This window comes from Triturus cristatus, chromosome 6 (genome assembly GCF_964204655.1).
Source record: "Triturus cristatus chromosome 6, aTriCri1.1, whole genome shotgun sequence".
In the NCBI taxonomy this organism is placed as follows: domain Eukaryota; kingdom Metazoa; phylum Chordata; class Amphibia; order Caudata; family Salamandridae; genus Triturus; species Triturus cristatus.
Window position 1 is genome coordinate 614,881,857 of NC_140589.1, and position 20,416 is coordinate 614,902,272.

Consider the following 20,416-nt stretch of genomic DNA (forward strand, 5'->3'; position numbering starts at 1 on the left):
ATGCTGGTCTGAAAAAGCAGTTTGGACATGTGCTTTGTAAAAAATCTGAAAAGTGGATTCATAATGTGTCAGTCTGTAAAAGTGTTTATCACTTGCCAAAAAAAAGAGCAGTAAGTGTGCTTTCAAATTGGCAAAGAAATTTCGTTTTGTGACTAATGTGAAAACATGACTCTGTGTGCAAATAGGAATTACAGGCAGAGATTTATTGCGTATTGCTCTGGTGATTTCACAGTTGCATTAGATGGAAAGGGGGAGACATTTTTTGGTGCAGAAGCAGACTCTTAGCACACAGGTAGCTGCTTACCATGTGGAATCATGCACAGTATTCACAAGCGAGTGGGGTTTGAGGTTTCAGTCAGTAATGCAAATACATTCAGCATCACTAAGGCTGGTTGCCCTTGCTGGAGTGTAGGCAGACACCCAGGTTACAAATGATGCTGGTCTGAAAAAGCAGTTTGGACATGTGCTTTGTAAAAAATCTGAAAAGTGGATTCATAATGTGTCAGTCTGTAAAAGTGTTTATCACTTGCCAAAAAAAAGAGCAGTAAGTGTGCTTTCAAAATGGCAAAGAAATTTCGTTTTGTGACTAATGTGAAAACATGACTCTGTGTGCAAATAGGAATTACAGGCAGAGATTTATTGCGTATTGCTCTGGTGATTTCACAGTTGCATTAGATGGAAAGGGGGAGACATTTTTTGGTGCAGAAGCAGACTCTTAGCACACAGGTAGCTGCTTACCATGTGGAATCATGCACAGTATTCACAAGCGAGTGGGGTTTGAGGTTTCAGTCAGTAATGCAAATACATTCAGCATCACTAAGGCTGGTTGCCCTTGCTGGAGTGTAGGCAGACACCCAGGTTACAAATGATGCTGGTCTGAAAAAGCAGTTTGGACATGTGCTTTGTAAAAAATCTGAAAAGTGGATTCATAATGTGTCAGTCTGTAAAAGTGTTTATTACTTGCCAAAAAAAAGAGCAGTAAGTGCGCTTTCAAATTGGCAAAGAAATTTCGTTTTGTGACTAATGTGAAAACATGACTCTGTGTGCAAATAGGAATTACAGGCAGAGATTTATTGCGTATTGCTCTGGTGATTTCACAGTTGCATTAGAAGGAAAGGGGGAGCCTTTTTTTGGTGCAGAAGCTGACTCTTAGCACCCAGGTAGCTGCTTACCATGTGGAATCATGCACAGTATTCACAAGTGAGTGGGGTTTGAGGTTTCAGTCAGTAATGCAAATACATTCAGCATCACTAAGGCTGGTTGCCCTTGCTGGAGTGTAGGCAGACACCCAGGTTACAAATGATGCAGGTCTGAAAAAGCAGTTTGGACATGTGCTTTGTAAAAAATCTGAAAAGTGGATTCATAATGTGTCAGTCTGTAAAAGTGTTTATCACTTGCCAAAAAAAAGAGCAGTAAGTGTGCTTTCAAATTGGCAAAGACATTTCGTTTTGTGACTAATGTGAAAACATGACTCTGTGTGCAAATAGGAATTACAGGCAGAGATTTATTGCGTATTGCTCTGGTGATTTCACAGTTGCATTAGATGGAAAGGGGGAGACATTTTTTGGTGCAGAAGCAGACTCTTAGCACACAGGTAGCTGCTTACCATGTGGAATCATGCACAGTATTCACAAGCGAGTGGGGTTTGAGGTTTCAGTCAGTAATGCAAATACATTCAGCATCACTAAGGCTGGTTGCCCTTGCTGGAGTGTAGGCAGACACCCAGGTTACAAATGATGCAGGTCTGAAAAAGCAGTTTGGACATGTGCTTTGTAAAAAATCTGAAAAGTGGATTCATAATTTGTCAGTCTGTAAAAGTGTTTATTACTTGCCAAAAAAAAGAGCAGTAAGTGTGCTTTCAAATTGGCAAAGAAATTTCGTTTTGTGACTAATGTGAAAACATGACTCTGTGTCCAAATAGGAATTACAGGCAGAGATTTATTGCGTATTGCTCTGGTGATTTCACAGTTGCATTAGATGGAAAGGGGGAGCCATTTTTTGGTGCAGAAGCAGACTCTTAGCACACAGCCAGCTACTTACCATGTGGAATCATGCACAGTATTCACAAGCGAGTGGGGTTTGAGGTTTCAGTCAGTAATGCAAATACATTCAGCATCACTAAGGCTGGTTGCCCTTGCTGGAGTGTAGGCAGACACCCAGGTTACAAATGATGCTGGTCTGAAAAAGCAGTTTGGACATGTGCTTTGTAAAAAATCTGAAAAGTGGATTCATAATGTGTCAGTCTGTAAAAGTGTTTATTACTTGCCAAAAAAAAGAGCAGTAAGTGTGCTTTCAAATTGGCAAAGAAATTTGGTTTTGTGACTAATGTGAAAACATGACTCTGTGTCCAAATAGGAATTACAGGCAGAGATTTATTGCGTATTGCTCTGGTGATTTCACAGTTGCATTAGATGGAAAGGGGGAGACATTTTTTGGTGCAGAAGCAGACTGTTAGCACACAGGTAGCTGCTTACCATGTGGAATCATGCACAGTATTCACAAGCGAGTGGGGTTTGAGGTTTCAGTCAGTAATGCAAATACATTCAGCATCACTAAGGCTGGTTGCCCTTGCTGGAGTGTAGGCAGACACCCAGGTTACAAATGATGCTGGTCTGAAAAAGCAGTTTGGACATGTGCTTTGTAAAAAATCTGAAAAGTGGATTCATAATGTGTCAGTCTGTAAAAGTGTTTATTACTTGCCAAAAAAAAGAGCAGTAAGTGTGCTTTCAAATTGGCAAAGAAATTTCGTTTTGTGACTAATGTGAAAACATGACTCTGTGTGCAAATAGGAATTACAGGCAGAGATTTATTGCGTATTGCTCTGGTGATTTCACAGTTGCATTAGAAGGAAAGGGGGAGCCTTTTTTTGGTGCAGAAGCTGACTCTTAGCACACAGGTAGCTGCTTACCATGTGGAATCATGCACAGTATTCACAAGCGAGTGGGGTTTGAGGTTTCAGTCAGTAATGCAAATACATTCAGCATCACTAAGGCTGGTTGCCCTTGCTGGAGTGTAGGCAGACACCCAGGTTACAAATGATGCAGGTCTGAAAAAGCAGTTTGGACATGTGCTTTGTAAAAAATCTGAAAAGTGGATTCATAATGTGTCAGTCTGTAAAAGTGTTTATCACTTGCCAAAAAAAAGAGCAGTAAGTGTGCTTTCAAATTGGCAAAGAAATTTCGTTTTGTGACTAATGTGAAAACATGACTCTGTGTCCAAATAGGAATTACAGGCAGAGATTTATTGCGTATTGCTCTGGTGATTTCACAGTTGCATTAGATGGAAAGGGGGAGACATTTTTTGGTGCAGAAGCAGACTCTTAGCACACAGGTAGCTGCTTACCATGTGGAATCATGCACAGTATTCACAAGCGAGTGGGGTTTGAGGTTTCAGTCAGTAATGCAAATACATTCAGCATCACTAAGGCTGGTTGCCCTTGCTGGAGTGTAGGCAGACACCCAGGTTACAAATGATGCTGGTCTGAAAAAGCAGTTTGGACATGTGCTTTGTAAAAAATCTGAAAAGTGGATTCATAATGTGTCAGTCTGTAAAAGTGTTTATTACTTGCCAAAAAAAAGAGCAGTAAGTGTGCTTTCAAATTGGCAAAGAAATTTCGTTTTGTGACTAATGTGAAAACATGACTCTGTGTCCAAATAGGAATTACAGGCAGAGATTTATTGCGTATTGCTCTGGTGATTTCACAGTTGCATTAGATGGAAAGGGGGAGCCATTTTTTGGTGCAGAAGCAGACTCTTAGCACACAGCCAGCTACTTACCATGTGGAATCATGCACAGTATTCACAAGCGAGTGGGGTTTGAGGTTTCAGTCAGTAATGCAAATACATTCAGCATCACTAAGGCTGGTTGCCCTTGCTGGAGTGTAGGCAGACACCCAGGTTACAAATGATGCTGGTCTGAAAAAGCAGTTTGGACATGTGCTTTGTAAAAAATCTGAAAAGTGGATTCATAATGTGTCAGTCTGTAAAAGTGTTTATTACTTGCCAAAAAAAAGAGCAGTAAGTGTGCTTTCAAATTGGCAAAGAAATTTGGTTTTGTGACTAATGTGAAAACATGACTCTGTGTCCAAATAGGAATTACAGGCAGAGATTTATTGCGTATTGCTCTGGTGATTTCACAGTTGCATTAGATGGAAAGGGGGAACCATTTTTTGGTGCAGAAGCAGACTCTTAGCACACAGCCAGCTACTTACCATGTGGAATCATGCACAGTATTCACAAGCGAGTGGAGTTTGAGGTTTCAGTCAGTAATGCAAATACATTCAGCATCACTAAGGCTGGTTGCCCTTGCTGGAGTGTAGGCAGACACCCAGGTTACAAATGATGCTGGTCTGAAAAAGCAGTTTGGACATGTGCTTTTTAAAAAATCTGAAAAGTGGATTCATAATGTGTCAGTCTGTAAAAGTGTTTATCACTTGCCAAAAAAAAGAGTAATAAGTGTGCTTTCAAATTGGCAAAGAAATTTCGTTTTGTGACTAATGTGAAAACAAATGTAGTAATATATTTAAATAAAATAAAGGGATTTTTTTTTAGTTTTTTTCAGGTATTGCTGAAGAGCAGTGAACAAAATTTAAGATGCCTACAAAATCCAGAGTAAAAAAAGAGCAGAAAAAAAACCTATATTTGAAGACAACTGGAGGACCTAAGTTAGTTGAAGATGCTCATGTTGGGAAGAAGAAAAAATCTTCTGGTAAGCAAACAAAAGATTTTCTAAGGAACATATTCAAAAAAAGGAAAAATGTACAAACTGTCTGTACTGGAAAGAATGATTTCAATCGAAAAGGACAGGAAAAAATTGAGAATTTAGTTAATGCAAATATACCTTCTGCAACTAAAAAGATAAACTTAAACAGAAAAACAGCGTTTAAAGAGATACGTAGAAAAATGTTTCAGAGGAGAGTTATGTCCAATTTGATAAAGGATGTGAAGAAATATAAGCAAAAGGCAAAGTTTTATAAGAGAAAAAAAGAAATTGAAGCCATTGCAGCAAATGCATTAGAATTAAAAAGGAAACTATTCATTTTAATTTTGAATAGGATGCGTACATTAGACAAAATGGTTAATGTACTGAAATCACATAGCAAAAGGAAAAGAGTAGTGAACAGAACAAACTTTTGTAAAGTGTTTTTAGGAAAATGGATGCATAGTTCAAGTAGTGAACCTTTTTTTAATGAAGAGAGTTATTTTCAAAGTAATAGTTTGCTGCATGCAGTTGACACCAGAGGTCGTGCTTATGAAGTGAAAAATGGTTGCATAATGGAGAAGGAGATAATGGTTCCAAGAGATGAGGTACAAGTGATGGCAGATGAGGCTATGGGGAGACGTCCTAAAGCCCCAGTGTACACTTGGAATTGTAGTAGTATTTGCACTGTGCGTCAGGAATCTATTGATAAATTTCGTGAGTTTCTAAGAGAATATAGCAAAAAAAGTGTGAAACAGAAGATTAAGGTGCTTCAAAGTCTAGATCCATGCAGAGTGAGAGAGAATACTGGTTTGCAGGGTCATTCTCTGGCTTGTCTATCTAGAAAAGTGTGTAATAGTGTTTTCCATCATTTTAGGATGCTGGCTGTTCATCATACTGAAATGAGAAAGTTTGTGAGACGGTTGTATTTTGCTAAAAGTCCAGCAATAAAGTTAGATGAATTGAATAGGGCTCTGTTCCGTGGAACGGTATCAGATGTAGAGAAGGTTGTTGATGAAATTCAGTTTTGTTACTTTGGTCCTGAACAAAACAGTGCAGAGAAGGACACAGTAAATGAGGAAGAAGTGGAAGAAAATGTAGAACCCTCTGTAAGTAAGACATTTAATGATCACATAACAAAATTTGCAATAATCTCTAATGAAAGACCAAATATTACTTGTATTTGTTGCCGCAGAACTCATTATAGAAAACAAACCAGGTATGTTGATCTCTACAGAAAGAGTGAAAATGAAGATAATTATAAGTGGAAGGATTTGCCACCTATATATTTCTTGAAAATTGTTTTGAATTGGGTGAAGTTCAGCGTATTTGTAAATACTGTTACAACAAGTTAGAGGAAAATAGAATGCCGACCAGAGCTGTACATAATAATTTAGAATTGGATGCTATTCCTGCAGAACTTTCTGAATTAAATACATATGAGTCTATACTCATTCAATGTGTTCATCCGTTCCAGACCATAGTACGTATGGAGCCCAAAACTGGTAAATTACCTCCTTCAGATTTACTGAGAGGTTTAAAAGGTAGAGTGGTGTATTTGCCCTTGGATTTGAAAAAAAATATGGAAACTATTGATGCGGATACTTTGGAAACTGAACCATTAATTATTCTGGTTAATGGTGTACCTACAGAAAATAAGAAGATTTGGCAGGAGCTGGTAGATGTACGGAAAGTACAAAGAGCAAATTTGTATTTGAAAAGGAATAACAAATGGTATGAATCAATTTATATAGAAGAAGAAGAAGAAGAAGATTTACAAGAAGACACAGAAACACCAACTGGACAAATTGAAAAAGTGGACAAGTCAAAGGAAGAAGAAATTTATGAACATTTTAGCATACATCCTCTTCATTCAAAAGAAGTTATGGGAGACAATATTGATCTCTTTCAGATGAAGAAAGCAAAAGGAACTCCCGTGAGTGTATGGGAGGAGAGCTTGGAAGCTCGATGTTTTCCCCAGCTGTTTCCTAAAGGAAAAGGAGGACGATACGATGAACGTCCGGAACAGATTCCAGCTTCTGAGTATCGGACTACAAGACTATATGCTGAAGATCCCAGATTTCGACAAAGTATTCCTTATTTGTTCCATCTTTTATTTGAAAGCAACTTGTCTGCACTGTCTTATGCAGTAAATCACATTTTAAAAAGTGGAGTACATTTACAAAATGTGTCTGCTAAGGATTTTATGGAGAAAGTGAAGCACCGAGATGATCATTTGGAAACACAACTGATCAATCTGATGGCTTGTCAGCGTGGGACAAATGAATATTGGTACCGACGCCATGGTGAATTAAAATGCATGTTATGGAATTTAGGAACTCCAACATGGTTCCTTACCCTAAGCTGTGCCGAGTACGCTTGGGATGATTTACTGGATTTTCTACGAGAGGCAAATTCAAACATTAAAAACATCGAATACAAGACAGCAGGAGAACTCTGCTCATTGGATCCGGTTAATGTTTGCAGATATTTCAATCATAGATTTGAGGCTATGATGTCCTTCATCTGCAATAAAAAAAATCCACCTCTAGGAGAAGTAGTGGATTTCTTTTGGAGAAAAGAGTACCAGGCAAGAGGTGCTCCTCATATTCATATGCTGTTGTGGATCAAGGATGCCCCAAAGTTTGGAACAGATACTGATGAAGCAGTGTTATCTTACATTGAAGAATATGCAACATGTGCTATACCAAAAAGCACAGAAGAGAAAAAGTTAAAGGAGCAAGTTTTACGTTTCCAAAGTCATCGGTGTGGAAAATACTGTCGACGGAAATACAAGAGCAAAGATAAATACTACACTAAATGTCGATTTGGATTTCCTAGACCTGTTCTTTCAAATGGAAGAGTTAACAGTTTTATGTCAGCTGTGAGACATACTATCACAAGAAAATCACCTAAGAATACCTACAACCTTAAAAGAAAAGAAGAATCAAAAAATATAAATGACTACAACCCAGTGATTTTATCCATGTGGAACGCTAACATGGATATACAGTATGTAGCTGACAATTCCATTGCTGTTGCTCGATATGTAACGTCTTACATTACGAAATCAGAAAAAACAGAATTGAAGGAAATGTGGGAAGAGATTTCTCACGAGAAAACTGTCAGTAAGAAGCTGTACAGTTTCAGTTTGAAGATGTTATCGCATCGAGAAATTGGATCCTACGAATGTTCAGATAGGTTATCTTCTGCAAGTCTCTACTCGAAATCAAGAAGAATAATTTGGGCAAGTTTAGGCCTTGCAGCAATGAGAAATCGGGTACTGAAATCTGTTGGAGAAATTGAATATTTGGCCGAGAATGACCCAGAAAGTACAGATATTTTGAAATCAAACATGTTGGATACATATTACCCAAAGAGAAGTCATCATCTGGAGAACATGTGTCTCTATGAAGTGCTGCAGAACTACATTTATTCACGGAAAGCCGCAGAAGACATCAACAATGGAAAATATAAAGTCATTGGTGAGGAAGGATGTTTGGTGAAGCAAACAAAAGGAAGTTTGATAAATCACCGGAAGCTGAGTTGCGACACTACTGACAAAAAGGAATTTTACTACTTGGCTCTTTTACAGCTGTTTAAACCATGGCGTACAGAGGATGAACTACTGGGAGAATTTCAAAGCTATGAAGATTCATTTAATGCTTGCAAAGACAGCATACAATGCAGAACATTCACAACCTATCTGCAAATGTTAAATGAAGAAATTGAACAGGAAACTACAATTGCAGCAGAAATAGCTAGAGACAGTTCTCAGGACAGCCAAAGTTCAGGAACACTCAGTCAAGATCCCCTAGGACAACCAATCGTTGAAAATGAAGCATCAATAGCCATGAATGAAGTGGAAACAGCTATGAATCAAGCTCAAGAAGAATTTATAGACTTACAAAATTTGGAAAGACAACTGAATCAAGAGCAGCAACAAATTTATGAAGAGATCAGAAACAAAATTGATCACGGATTTCTACATGAAAAAAAAGAGTGCTCATGCACATCATTTCATCCAATCAGGATGTATGTAAGCGGACAAGCTGGAACTGGAAAAAGTTTCCTAATAAAAGTCATCAGAAGCTATCTACAGCAAAAAACGGATTCTACTTTGTCTTGTGTGGTTACTGCTCCAACTGGGTTAGCAGCATATAACATAAAAGGAATCACTTTACATCGTTTGCTAATGTTACCAGTGGAGCATGAGAGCAAAATACAATACAACAAGCTAACTGGAGAAGCATGCTTGGAAGTTTCAAGAGTATTGAAGAAGATGCAAGTTCTCATTATTGATGAGGTGAGCATGGTATCGAACTTAATGCTTGCCTTTGTGCATTTAAGAATGCAGCAAATTCTGAAGTCAGACTATGACGTGTTATTTGGAGGAAAACACGTCATAGTTTTTGGAGATCTTTTGCAACTTACTCCAGTTAAAGGACAACCAGTGTTTAATACTGTGACACATGAAGACACGAAGAAGTCATTGGGAAGCATAGGTAATACAAATATTTGGTCCTTCTTTGAGTACAAGGAACTTACAACTAATATGAGGCAAGCAAACGATGAAGAATATGGAAGTATTCTGAAAGATATCAGGATTGGACTACTCACAGAAGCTGGCAAAAAAGCATTACAGACTCGGCTGCTACATAATTTATTTCCAAAGGAAGAAATAGTTGCAGAGAAGATATACAAGAACATTGCAGAAAACAAAAGTGTCATCTGCTTAATGCCAACTCTACGTGAATGCTCAATATTCAATGAGGAGCTTTTGAAATTGGAAAAGGAAGATATCAGGAAATTGGAAGCAGTGGACAAAATTGAGGATGGAAGAATTACTGTCACATTAACAGGCACACTGAAAAATAAATTGGATTCACTAGAGAAGAAGATTTCCAAAACAGCTGGATTAGAAACAAATCTTATATGTTTGCATGAACTGTAGAGTATTTTTAAGGAGAAATTTGGATGTTGAAAAAGGTTTAGTTAATGGAGCTATGGGAAGAGTTGTGGGTTTTATTAATTATCAGAAAAAAGATGGAATTGAATGTTTAAAAATAAAATTTGATCAGATAGAAGAAGTTAAAGATATTTGTCGTTGTACAGTTCGTTTCATGCTTGTGAAAGACTTATATGTACGTAGGAAGCAGTTTCCGTTTTCTCTAGCATATGCTGTAACTATTCACAAGTCTCAAGGATTGACTGTAGATTGTGCATTTGTGAACATTGGTTCAACTGTGTTCAAAGAAGGTATGGCATATGTTGCTTTGTCACGAGTGAAAACATTATCAGGTTTATTCATGATAGACTTTGATGATTCAAAAGTTAGTGCTGATACAAACTGTGTAAAGGAGTATAATAGATTAAGAAGAAGCTATGCTCCTCATTTAGGTCAGTATCCTGTGTTGGAGAAACGTGTAGTTTCTCGTAAAAGGAGAAATGAGAATATCTGTAATGAAGATGTAGAGAGGAGGAAAAAAAAGAGGAGTGATGTAATTGCAAGCAAAAAGAATAAGGAAAATGAAGAACAGGTTGTAGGATGTTATTTTGAAAATAGCTCTGGTGTCAACTGCTACGCTAATGTAGTGCTGAATGTTGCATTTTATCTGGAAAGTTTGCAAGAGCAGATAATAGTAAATCAGGGAAAAAGATTCTGTACTGTGCTGAGTCTCCTTTTTGAAAAGCTGAGTAATGATAAAACTCAAATAGAAAGTGCTACTGAAATTAGAAAAGTTTTAGATGTATGTTCAGGACGAACACAGTTTTCTCAAAATGTACAGCAAGACGCACAGGAATTCTTGATTTATTTTCTTCAGGTACTGGAAGAAGAAGGGGTTAACATTGAAAATTTATTTGGTCTCTCTTATAAATGGGAACATAGTTGTGAAAACTGTTATAATATATGTGGCTCTAATGTTGATTCTGAAAGGTTTATTTATTTAACATTGCCAGAGAGTAAAACAGTCACTTTTGCTAAATTAGTTAAAGATGCTAATCATAGCATGCAATGCAGTGAGTGTAAATCTGACATGTTTTCAACATTAATTTTAAAGGAATACAGACAGCATGTAATTTTAATGATGCAACGATGTAGAGCTGATGGTTCAAAATTGGATACTTTAATAAAGAAGTTTACAGGACAGCAATTATCAATTTCAGGAAAAACTTTTGTAACAGTTGCAATAATTTTCCATGATGGACCTACTGTAACTTCTGGTCATTACACAGTTAATCTTAAATGTGAAAAAGGCTGGACACTGTGTAATGATTCCCAATTGATTTTTAAGCAACGTTTGCCTTTTGATTTAGCAAATTCCTATCTAATCTTCCTGAAACCTAAATTTTAGAGAGATTTGACAACATCTGGAGAAAACAATTTTACCATTTTATTGGATTACCATTTGGAATTTACAAATAAAAAGATTTAACAAATTATCATTTGGCCTAATGGAAAGGTAACCAATTGTAATGTGGAATTTTTCCATTTTTTAAGGAAACTTTGGAAAACCAAAAATTTAGAAAAAATCGGTAACATCTGCACAATTAAAATTTTGGAATGTTATTGGATTGCCATTGGAAATTTTTTCAAAAAAGATTTTTAAAATTACTATTTGGCCATGCGGAAAAGTAAACAATTCTATTGTGGACTTATTTAATTATTAATTAATCTTTCGGAAACCAAAATGTTACAGAGAAACGGTGACATCTGTACAATTTAAACTTTTGTTTTTTATTGGATTACCATTGGAAATTAAACAAAAAAAGAATTTTAAAATTACTATTTGGCCTAAAGGAAATGGAACCAGATGTATTGTGGAGTTATTTGACATATATTATTGTGATTATACTTCTGAAACAAAAATATCAGACGGTATTTTAAAGAAATAAGTATAGATATTAGATGATATTTTTTTAGAATATTATGCATTTCTTTAAAGTTATGTTTATGAAAAAAGAGATTCTGGGCTTTTTTAAAAACAATCTTTGAGATTGTTAATTTTTTTTTGCCTGCTGTTAAATGATGAATGCAATTGCTTTCACAATTTATAGTGAAATGCAATATTTTCTGAAAACAGCAAAAAAAAAGGCAAAAATATTTTTTGAAAAATATTTAAATATGTGTACTGTATTATTAAATGTTTTATTAAATATTAATACTTTTTTCTTTTTTTTCAGATTGAGATAGAAAATTTTCGAAAACTATAACCATTTTAAAAGCAATTAAAAATAAATTAAATGAATAAATCTTTTTTTGAGTGGGTATGGTAAGTCAATAATGTCATGGTCCCTTTTTTCCACTTCTCTACAATCACATTTGCAGTTTTTAATTGTAGTCTCTCAAGGACCTTGTAATGTGATAAATGATTTTTAGTGTTTTTAAAAAAAAAAAAAAAAATTACGCGTACCGTACGCGTACGGTAAAAAAAAAAAAAAAAAAAGTTTTTAAAAAAATATATAAAAAATAGATGAAAGGTAAGGTTGGCTCTTAAAAGAGCCGTTGTGTTCATGCAGGGACAGAGGAAAGAAAGATTGGGAATATTAGACGGTACGACAAGTGTGCTGATCTATTTTACTGTTCACTAGGGAAACACTGGTCTCCCTATAAGTAATTAGATCGTGACAATGGGCGCACCGTACTTCAACCCTCGCAAACCGAGGGTTAATTTCCAGAGGACCAGAAAAAGGAGATGCTCCCCCCACAGATGAAGGGCTCACCTGACCTGCAGAAGAAGGAGTCGGCTCTGCAGATGATGGTCCAGGCTGAGCTGCTGTGGATGTGCTTGGTTGATTTACTGAAGGGTTACCTTCAGTAAGTCGAGCATGTGTCCTTCTGTGTACATCCTTAAGGTGTCTCATCATGGTGTGATTCCCAAAGGAATACTTCCTGTCAGGATTACCTCTTGAAAGTACACGCTTACACAGCTTGCAAGTCACTAAGGGTGCATTTACCTTTTGCTGGCCTTCTGGAAAAGTAAAATAATCCCATACGTAAGAGGTCTTTTGTTTCCTCGCTCTCTGCCTCAAGGTAGTGCTGCTAGCCTCACTCTCAGAAGAGCTCTGCTGTTCTGCCATCGTATCACAAAGACAACCCAGCTCCTTCTCCTAAGGGATCACAAGCAGAAATTAGGGGAATGGGTGTGGTGTAGGAGAGTTCTAGAACTGAAAGTAGTTTCAACCAATCAAAAGTTGTGTTTCATGATCACATGACCTACCGTACGCTTACGGTACTCTTACGGTGCGCTTACGGCAAAAGTACGCATGCGCGTAAAAAAGACACGCGCTTGCGCGCATGCGCATAACAGTCACTCCCCGACACTTCCGCGTAACGTGCGCGTGTAGCGTACACGCGTACGCGCCCCACGCGGAGTACGCGCGGCTACGCAAATTGCGTAACTATACGCAAACAGCGTAGATAAATTACGGACATTGCGTAAACCGTACGCTTACCGTAAGCTTACGGTACGCGTACTAAAAAAAAAATTTAAAAAAAAGGAAAAAATGTATTGCTAATAAATTTTACCTGTTTATTTTATAAAATATATAAAAAAAAACATATTATAGAATTTTAAAAATTTAACCATAGTCTTTAAAAAAGGATAGAAAATTAAAATAAAAATATGTAAAAAAAAATAGAAGAAAAAAAAAAAATTAGCATTTAAAAAACCTTTCAAATTCACTGAAAAAACCATGGGTTTCACACACGTTATAGTTAGGAATTAGCATTTAAAAAACCTTTGAAATTCACTGAAAAAACCATGGGTTTCACACACGTTATAGTTAGGAATTAGCATTTAAAAAACCTTAGAAATTCAATGAAAAAACCAAAGGTTTCACACATGTTATAGTTAGCTGGACATTTCACTCGTAAAAAACCAATGAAATTCCCCCGTTATAGTTAGTTCAGCTAACTATAACTCGCGCGCCCGCAATGCACTACTGATGACGTCACATATTACATCACTCATGACATGGTCAGTGACATCACTCATGACATCACTGATGACATCTCAAATGACATCACTGATGACATTATCCTTGTGACAGAGTGGTAGACCTCCTCTCACCCTAATATAACCTTTGATACAAACATTCAAAAATAGACACTAAAATTTTCAAAACAATGGACATACCAATAACAGTTACAACAACCTATTCAGTAATTCTAAGATCCACATACACATCCACTCATCCACCAACAATCCTATACAGTCACTCATACATGTACTCACACATCATATGTACTCATACACCTAAACATCCTGTAACACAATCCCACTCATCCATAGAGTTACTCACACACATAGTCACTCATGCTAATAAAGAATCAAACATCCATTTACTTGCATATACAGTTATACACACACCAGCACACTTACTTTTACAGAAACTTACACATACTTAGTCTTTTTAACAATCACTTATAGAAACACATACTTATTCATACAGGAACTCTTCCAATCTCTCACTCTCACATATACTCACTTATAAACAACAATAGTCACATATACTAGTTTAAAACATATGTAGTTACTTATGAAGACACTATTGAGACAGTCATTCACTCACTAACACACCCATGCACACACTCATCCACCCATACAGTCCTGCACACATGCTGTCTTCAACACATACAAACAGTGAGTCACTCATTCATGCATCTATGCACTACGTAATACCCCCCACCGCACCATGACGACACTCAGACACTCATACTGATACTCAAAAAACCAACTATTAACCTATATAGACACTCATGTAGCTACTCACCAACCCATGCAGCCACTTATATACAAAGTGAGAGACTGATACAGGTATTTACACATTTAAACATTACTCACTAAGCCATGTATTCAAAAAGATACACTTAATCAGTCAGTTATACAATCAATTTTTCAGAAACAAATCATCAATTTAGACACTTATATACTCATTTATTCTTCCATCGACCTTGAGATATACATATATTAAAACATATTTAATTTTCAGAAAAACACACATTCACTGGATGATGTCATCAGTGATGTCATTTGAGATGTCATCAGTGATGTCATGAGTGATGTCACTGACCATGTCATGAGTGATGTAATATGTGACGTCATCAGTAGTGCATTGCGGGCGCGCGAGTTATAGTTAGCTGAACTAACTATAACGGGGGAATTTCATTGGTTTTTTACGAGTGAAATGTCCAGCTAACTATAACATGTGTGAAACCTTTGGTTTTTTCATTGAATTTCTAAGGTTTTTTAAATGCTAATTCCTAACTATAACGTGTGTGAAACCCATGGTTTTTTCAGTGAATATATATATATATATATATATATATATATATGTATGTATGTATGTATGTATGTATATATATATATATGGGTTTGTCTATGTACGCTCATTATATGTACTCATAACACATAATATCGAATATATATGCGTACACAAAGATACTTATATATATATATGTTTATCCACATATATATATATCAGTTGTTTAAAACATACTACGCTTTCTAAGATACACTGTTGAAAAACACACGTTGCAAATGTCATGTCTTGTAGCAAATGATATTCCTTATATGTATAGATAACAATGAACACATTGCTTTCCATGCTTTCAAGATGGAGGCCAACTTGCATGACACAAAGTTTGTTGCGTCATTACATTGCAGCAGCACGTGATGGCATTTTCCACGTTGGGTCCTGTAATGCTGCCATCTTGAAATATTAGAAAGCAATTCATTGCAAGGTGGTGGCCACTTTAAAAGTATTAAAAACAATATTAAACTGCTTTTTACACTTTTGATGTGCCTGTCAGCATTGGCAAAACTCATCATGTTGCTTACTCACGTCGGTCAACGTTAACAAGCTAGACTGATTTTTTTTTTTTTGTATATTTATATAGCGCGAACTCGACCGAAGGTATTGGAGCGCTTTACATAAGCACCGTATTTACATTACACATTCAGGCACGGGGAGATTAAGTGACTTGCCCAGAATCACAGGATGTGGACGCGACCCCGAGGCTCGAACCCTGGTTTCCAGCACCAAAGTCGGGAGTCTAGACGACGGACCACATCCTCTCCCCTGATTGGCTTTACCAGTGCCACTGCCACTGATTCACTGCGCTTTTGAATAGCAAAAAAACAAAAAATGGCTTCTTAAAATTATTTGGGAGAACCCCAAGATTGTATTACCTTTCCAGCAATGATGCTGACACAATTTGCTGAAGACTCACAGTTTCACATATTTTGCAAAAAGAACGCTTGGGGAAATACTAACCTAAAAACATACAAAAGAGAATGAGTTGCAAGGTTTAACGTCTCACCATCGTGCAGGATTTTTTCAGAGAATTTCTAGGAGTAATCCCGGCCCATTAACCTTTCTGTTATGTTGTTATCGTTAGTGTGGGCAGGCCTGCCAACATACTCTCCTGGATACAAGCCTGGTTCAGAATGCTGTAGTTTGCCTCCATTCACAGGTGGACAGGCAACTAATCACCTGCATTGATTGCCCGCGGCTAGTTCCATAATCTTTAGTGTCTTTCAAAGATAGTACCCCTCATTCCGACATTTCCAACCTATACCCTGCGCTGTCTTCATTGACTGTGCATGAAAACAAGATGAAAACTCAAACTACAAAAGACTGGCACAAAGCATGCTACCTACTTAGCGTAAAAGTTCGCCATTCTGCGACAAACCTTTGGACCTCAGGTTCTGATGTGACGATGCTTTTCATAGGTTGCAAGACCTCCTGCCATTTTGGAAAAATCTTCAAAGCTTTGTTAACTCTGCAGCTTTTAGTCCTCACACCTCCCTATGAGGCACACCCTCCCAGCAACACAGGGAACACCCAAGATTGATCCAACAGCCCTGTATAGGATAGGATAGCATGGGGATTTATAAAGCGCACTAAAACCCGAAGGTGCCAAGGCGCTGAGCAGACGAGAAGAGGAGAGGAGAATGAGAGGCTGCTGACTAAACTGAGAAAAGCCAGGACTTCGGTAGTTTTTTGAACACCAGAAGGGATTCCACCTGGGAGATCGAGGAGGGTAGAGTATTCCAAAGTTTGGCTGCCGCCACCGAGAAGGAGCGTCTGCCCCATCTGGCTTTGCGAACTCTAGGGATGTTCAGTTATGATTGCATGTATTGAAAGTGTAGCCAACCTGCACCCATGCAAACACTCTGATTTAGACAGGCCACTCCTGATTTCTGATGCTAAGCACTGATTGGCCAGAGAGGCCAGCTTGACGGGGCCAGTTTGTGTGCCTTTGGTAACAGAACCAAAAACCGCCCACACCCTGGTCCTTCCAAAGTGGCTCTCTGGCGGTGCCTCAATGCCAGAAGACCCTATAGTTCAGCACAACACTGTTGCTAAGTATGGCTTTATTTTAATCTTCAATGAATTTTCCACCATTTTGGTTTCCAACTCACCCTGTTATCTGTTCCCAAATGTTGGCATTTATAAACCTTATGCCTTATGCCTTATTTCCAAGAATCTGTGATTCAGCCCATGTAAAGGGCTCTTAATAATCACCTGAGATGGTGACAGCGGCCCCCCCTTGTTCCTAAATTTGTGCCCACAGCATTGCTCAAGCTTCATATAAGTAACACCTGGCATTCACTCTCTCTCCGTTCGTTTACCTGCATGCCAGACGGCCAGAACCAGCACGAGAAAGAGCTTCATCTTCTTGGAGGGTTCTAGAACGATTACATCTGGGAGGAAACATTTATATACATTTCTTTATCAAGTCTTGTGCGTCAGAGGTTCCTCAGAATGTGCGTTCCATATCTCGTCCTGATATCAGAATTATTTCCGAATAGAAAACAATTCCTTAATGTGTCCCCTAATCTCACCCGCGCTGACTTTGGCCTTCAAGGACATCAAGTGTTTGCGTTCTAAAAATCACTTGTGATATAAGATTAAGTAAATGCCATAACTCATATACATTTATGAGCAAGAAGGAAATACTTTTGCAAGGGTAAGGAGGACGAGTTGATTTTTTTTCTTGGATAATGTTCCAGCAGTTTAGCACGTGTGCTCTGCTGTAGTTAGGTTTTCCTATCATGAATGACTGCGCTGGCCTTAGCGCAGAACTGTGTGCCACCTTTTATGCTTTTGCTTTGTGTAATGTGCATGCATTTAACTCACAATATCTCCGAATTAATGCGCCAACTGCAGAAACTGCAGCTCAGAAACAGTGAGCAGTGATTGCCTCCCTCTGTTCCCCAGCTTTGATGTCTGCTTCTCTTGCACTAACGTGGAGAAGTTCTGAGTTAAATGTATGCAGTTTAGAAACTGCAAATGCGCAAACAGGTGATCATCTCGACGCTCAACCTTTGCAACTGTTCATTATATGGCCATTAATATTTTAACTTTTATCAAGCTCAAAGCAGGACATAAACAATTGAACAGAAGTATCTACAACATAAAGATCTTATATCAGAAGACATTCACTCCAACATCTGCAGAATCTCCTTTTCGAAGTTTGCATTGTTTACCCCGTATCTCTCTCCACATTGCTATGATCATGGGACTGTTGCCTTTGAGCTCAACTTAAACCTCTCGGTGTTCCTCTATTCTTCCCTCCGGCCATTGGGGGATATTCTCAAAGAAGAGGCGGTGAGAGGCGTTAGCCTTCTTGGCTTAACAACTCTCACCGCCACTTCGGAAACGCCAGGCTGCACCCTATTCTCAAGAATGTGGTGCAGCCTGGCATTTCCCCCTCTCGACGGCGCTAAATCTCACGACTTAACGCCAGAACAGGCACCCTTGTGCCAGAGCGCAAGGGTGTCTGCGAGCAGGAAGGGTTGTTAATGCACAGGAAGGTGTCCCTTCCAGTACATTAACAAACCGAAAATGCCAGTTTGCTTTTTCCATGTGTCCTGCTACATGAGTTTGGCATATATCATATTGTCTACATTTATGAGAGACAGCGGGCAATAGGAGTCACGGCTCATTGGTCTTTGCCAGGTTTTAAGAGCGTTAATATCACTGCCTCACACATAGTGAGTGGGAGGCAACCGGGATTCAAGCGATTCCTGGTAGACATCCAGTAGATGTGGGGCTAGTAAAGTGCCATATGTTTCATAGAAAGATGTGGTCAGGCCATCTAGACCAGGGGCTTTGTCGTTACGGAGGCTATTGATGACCTGTAGAATGTCATCTACAGTATAAGGTTCGTCCAGGTAGTCCCTGTGTGCCTTACCTAGCCATCATAGTTCTAGTGAATCCAGATATGTTTGCAGATCTGCTGATATGTCTGTGGCAGTGGAAGAGTATAGCTCTTTATAAAAGGCTGAGAAGCAATCAAGTGTCTGCTGCGACCCCCTTATTGGTTTGCGGTTTTCATACATAAGTTCTGTTATGTAGGCCAAGTTCCGTGGTGGTCTGAGTGTATTTTCTAGGGTTTTCCCAGGACGATCACCCTCCCAATATCTTCTGGTGGTGTGGTATTTCAATATAACAAAAGAGAGAGAAAGGGATTTCACAACTAAGTTGTAAGGGGTACTCCCAGTCCCCTGAGGTACACAAAATAAACAAAGAAAGGGGTATCCTTAAATGAGAGAAGGTAAAGACCTTCTGTCTGTTTTAATCGTGACCCTGCTGCTCCATATTAAATTTGTTAGGGAGTACAGTAGGATTACTTTTAACTTTATTTCACTCACTCACACACGTCACTTACACGTACTGATATAATAACAAACCTGCTCCGCTGTAATCAGGCGTGGAAGCACACCCGAGTGGTATTCGACTGCTCGGGTGGACCCCGATGATGAACCATGTCACCAACCAGGTTGGTGAGTGAGGGGTTTCATAAAAAAGAAATATTTTCTCTTTTTACTTCTCTGAGAACTCTCTAACAGACAGAAGGTCTTTACCTTCTCTCATTTAAGGATACCCCCTTTATTTGGTGTGGTATTTCCCCAAAAATTTAACTTTGCGGTGCGCCACTTCTTCAAATTCTGATAGGGTTACCCTGAGTACTGCCAAGTGTCCGCTGTCTCCTGTTTTGTAGTATTCCACCTCCCTTTCCTTAATCTGTAGCTCTAGAGTCCGAAGTCGCTGCCTGATTGATTTCAATACGCTGGTCAGTTTAACTATGCAGTTCCTCTGAATCACCACCTTGAAGGCCTCCCAGAGTGTTCCCGCCGAAGATACCGATCCCTCATTCATCGCAAAGTAGTCAGTTATATCTTTCCTTGTTTCCTCCCGAAAGGCTGAGTCTAATAGAACGTGGAGGGGAAGCCTCCAGGTGAAAGCACGTCTATGCGACGTCGGAATGTTAAGTTGCAGCAGGCAGGGGGCGTGATCAGAGAGTGTTTAGAGCAACAGACACACATCGGTCGTCTATGCTGCCAAATCTCCGGAGATCAGCCAGTAGTCCTATCTGGACCAGGAAATATGCTGTGAAGTAATGCAAGTGCCTTTTGCGCTATTGGGATTCCACTGCCCCCAGATATCTACTAGCCCATTTTCCTGAATAAGTATATTGAGAGCCGTGCTGGCTCTAGGGCGCAGCCTACGAGTCGTCTATCCAGGGTATCACTGAGTATAGCCCCCCAAACAATAGTATCACACCCCATCCCTTCAATGTGTGCCCACATATTATAAAAAAATCTGTCTCATCTGTGTTGGGGCCATAAATTGCAGCCATCACCAATTCTGTTCCGCTCAACGAGCCACTGAGTGGTACAAATCTACCCTCTGGCTCCAAGTG

At 38.5% G+C, this 20,416-nt stretch overlaps 1 protein-coding gene across 1 annotated transcript in view; it reads right to left on the reverse strand.

Moving 5' to 3' along the window:
• The window catches only part of LOC146817639 (trypsin I-P1-like), a 56,433-nt gene extending 39,035 nt beyond the window's left edge, over positions 1-17,398 (reverse strand). The window contains exon 1 of the mRNA XM_085611100.1: positions 17,340-17,398. Within this exon, the coding sequence (XP_085467226.1) occupies positions 17,340-17,382 (43 nt within the window). The 5' untranslated portion in view covers positions 17,383-17,398. The remainder of the gene's footprint in view (positions 1-17,339) is intronic.
• Positions 17,399-20,416: the final 3,018 nt, after the last annotated feature.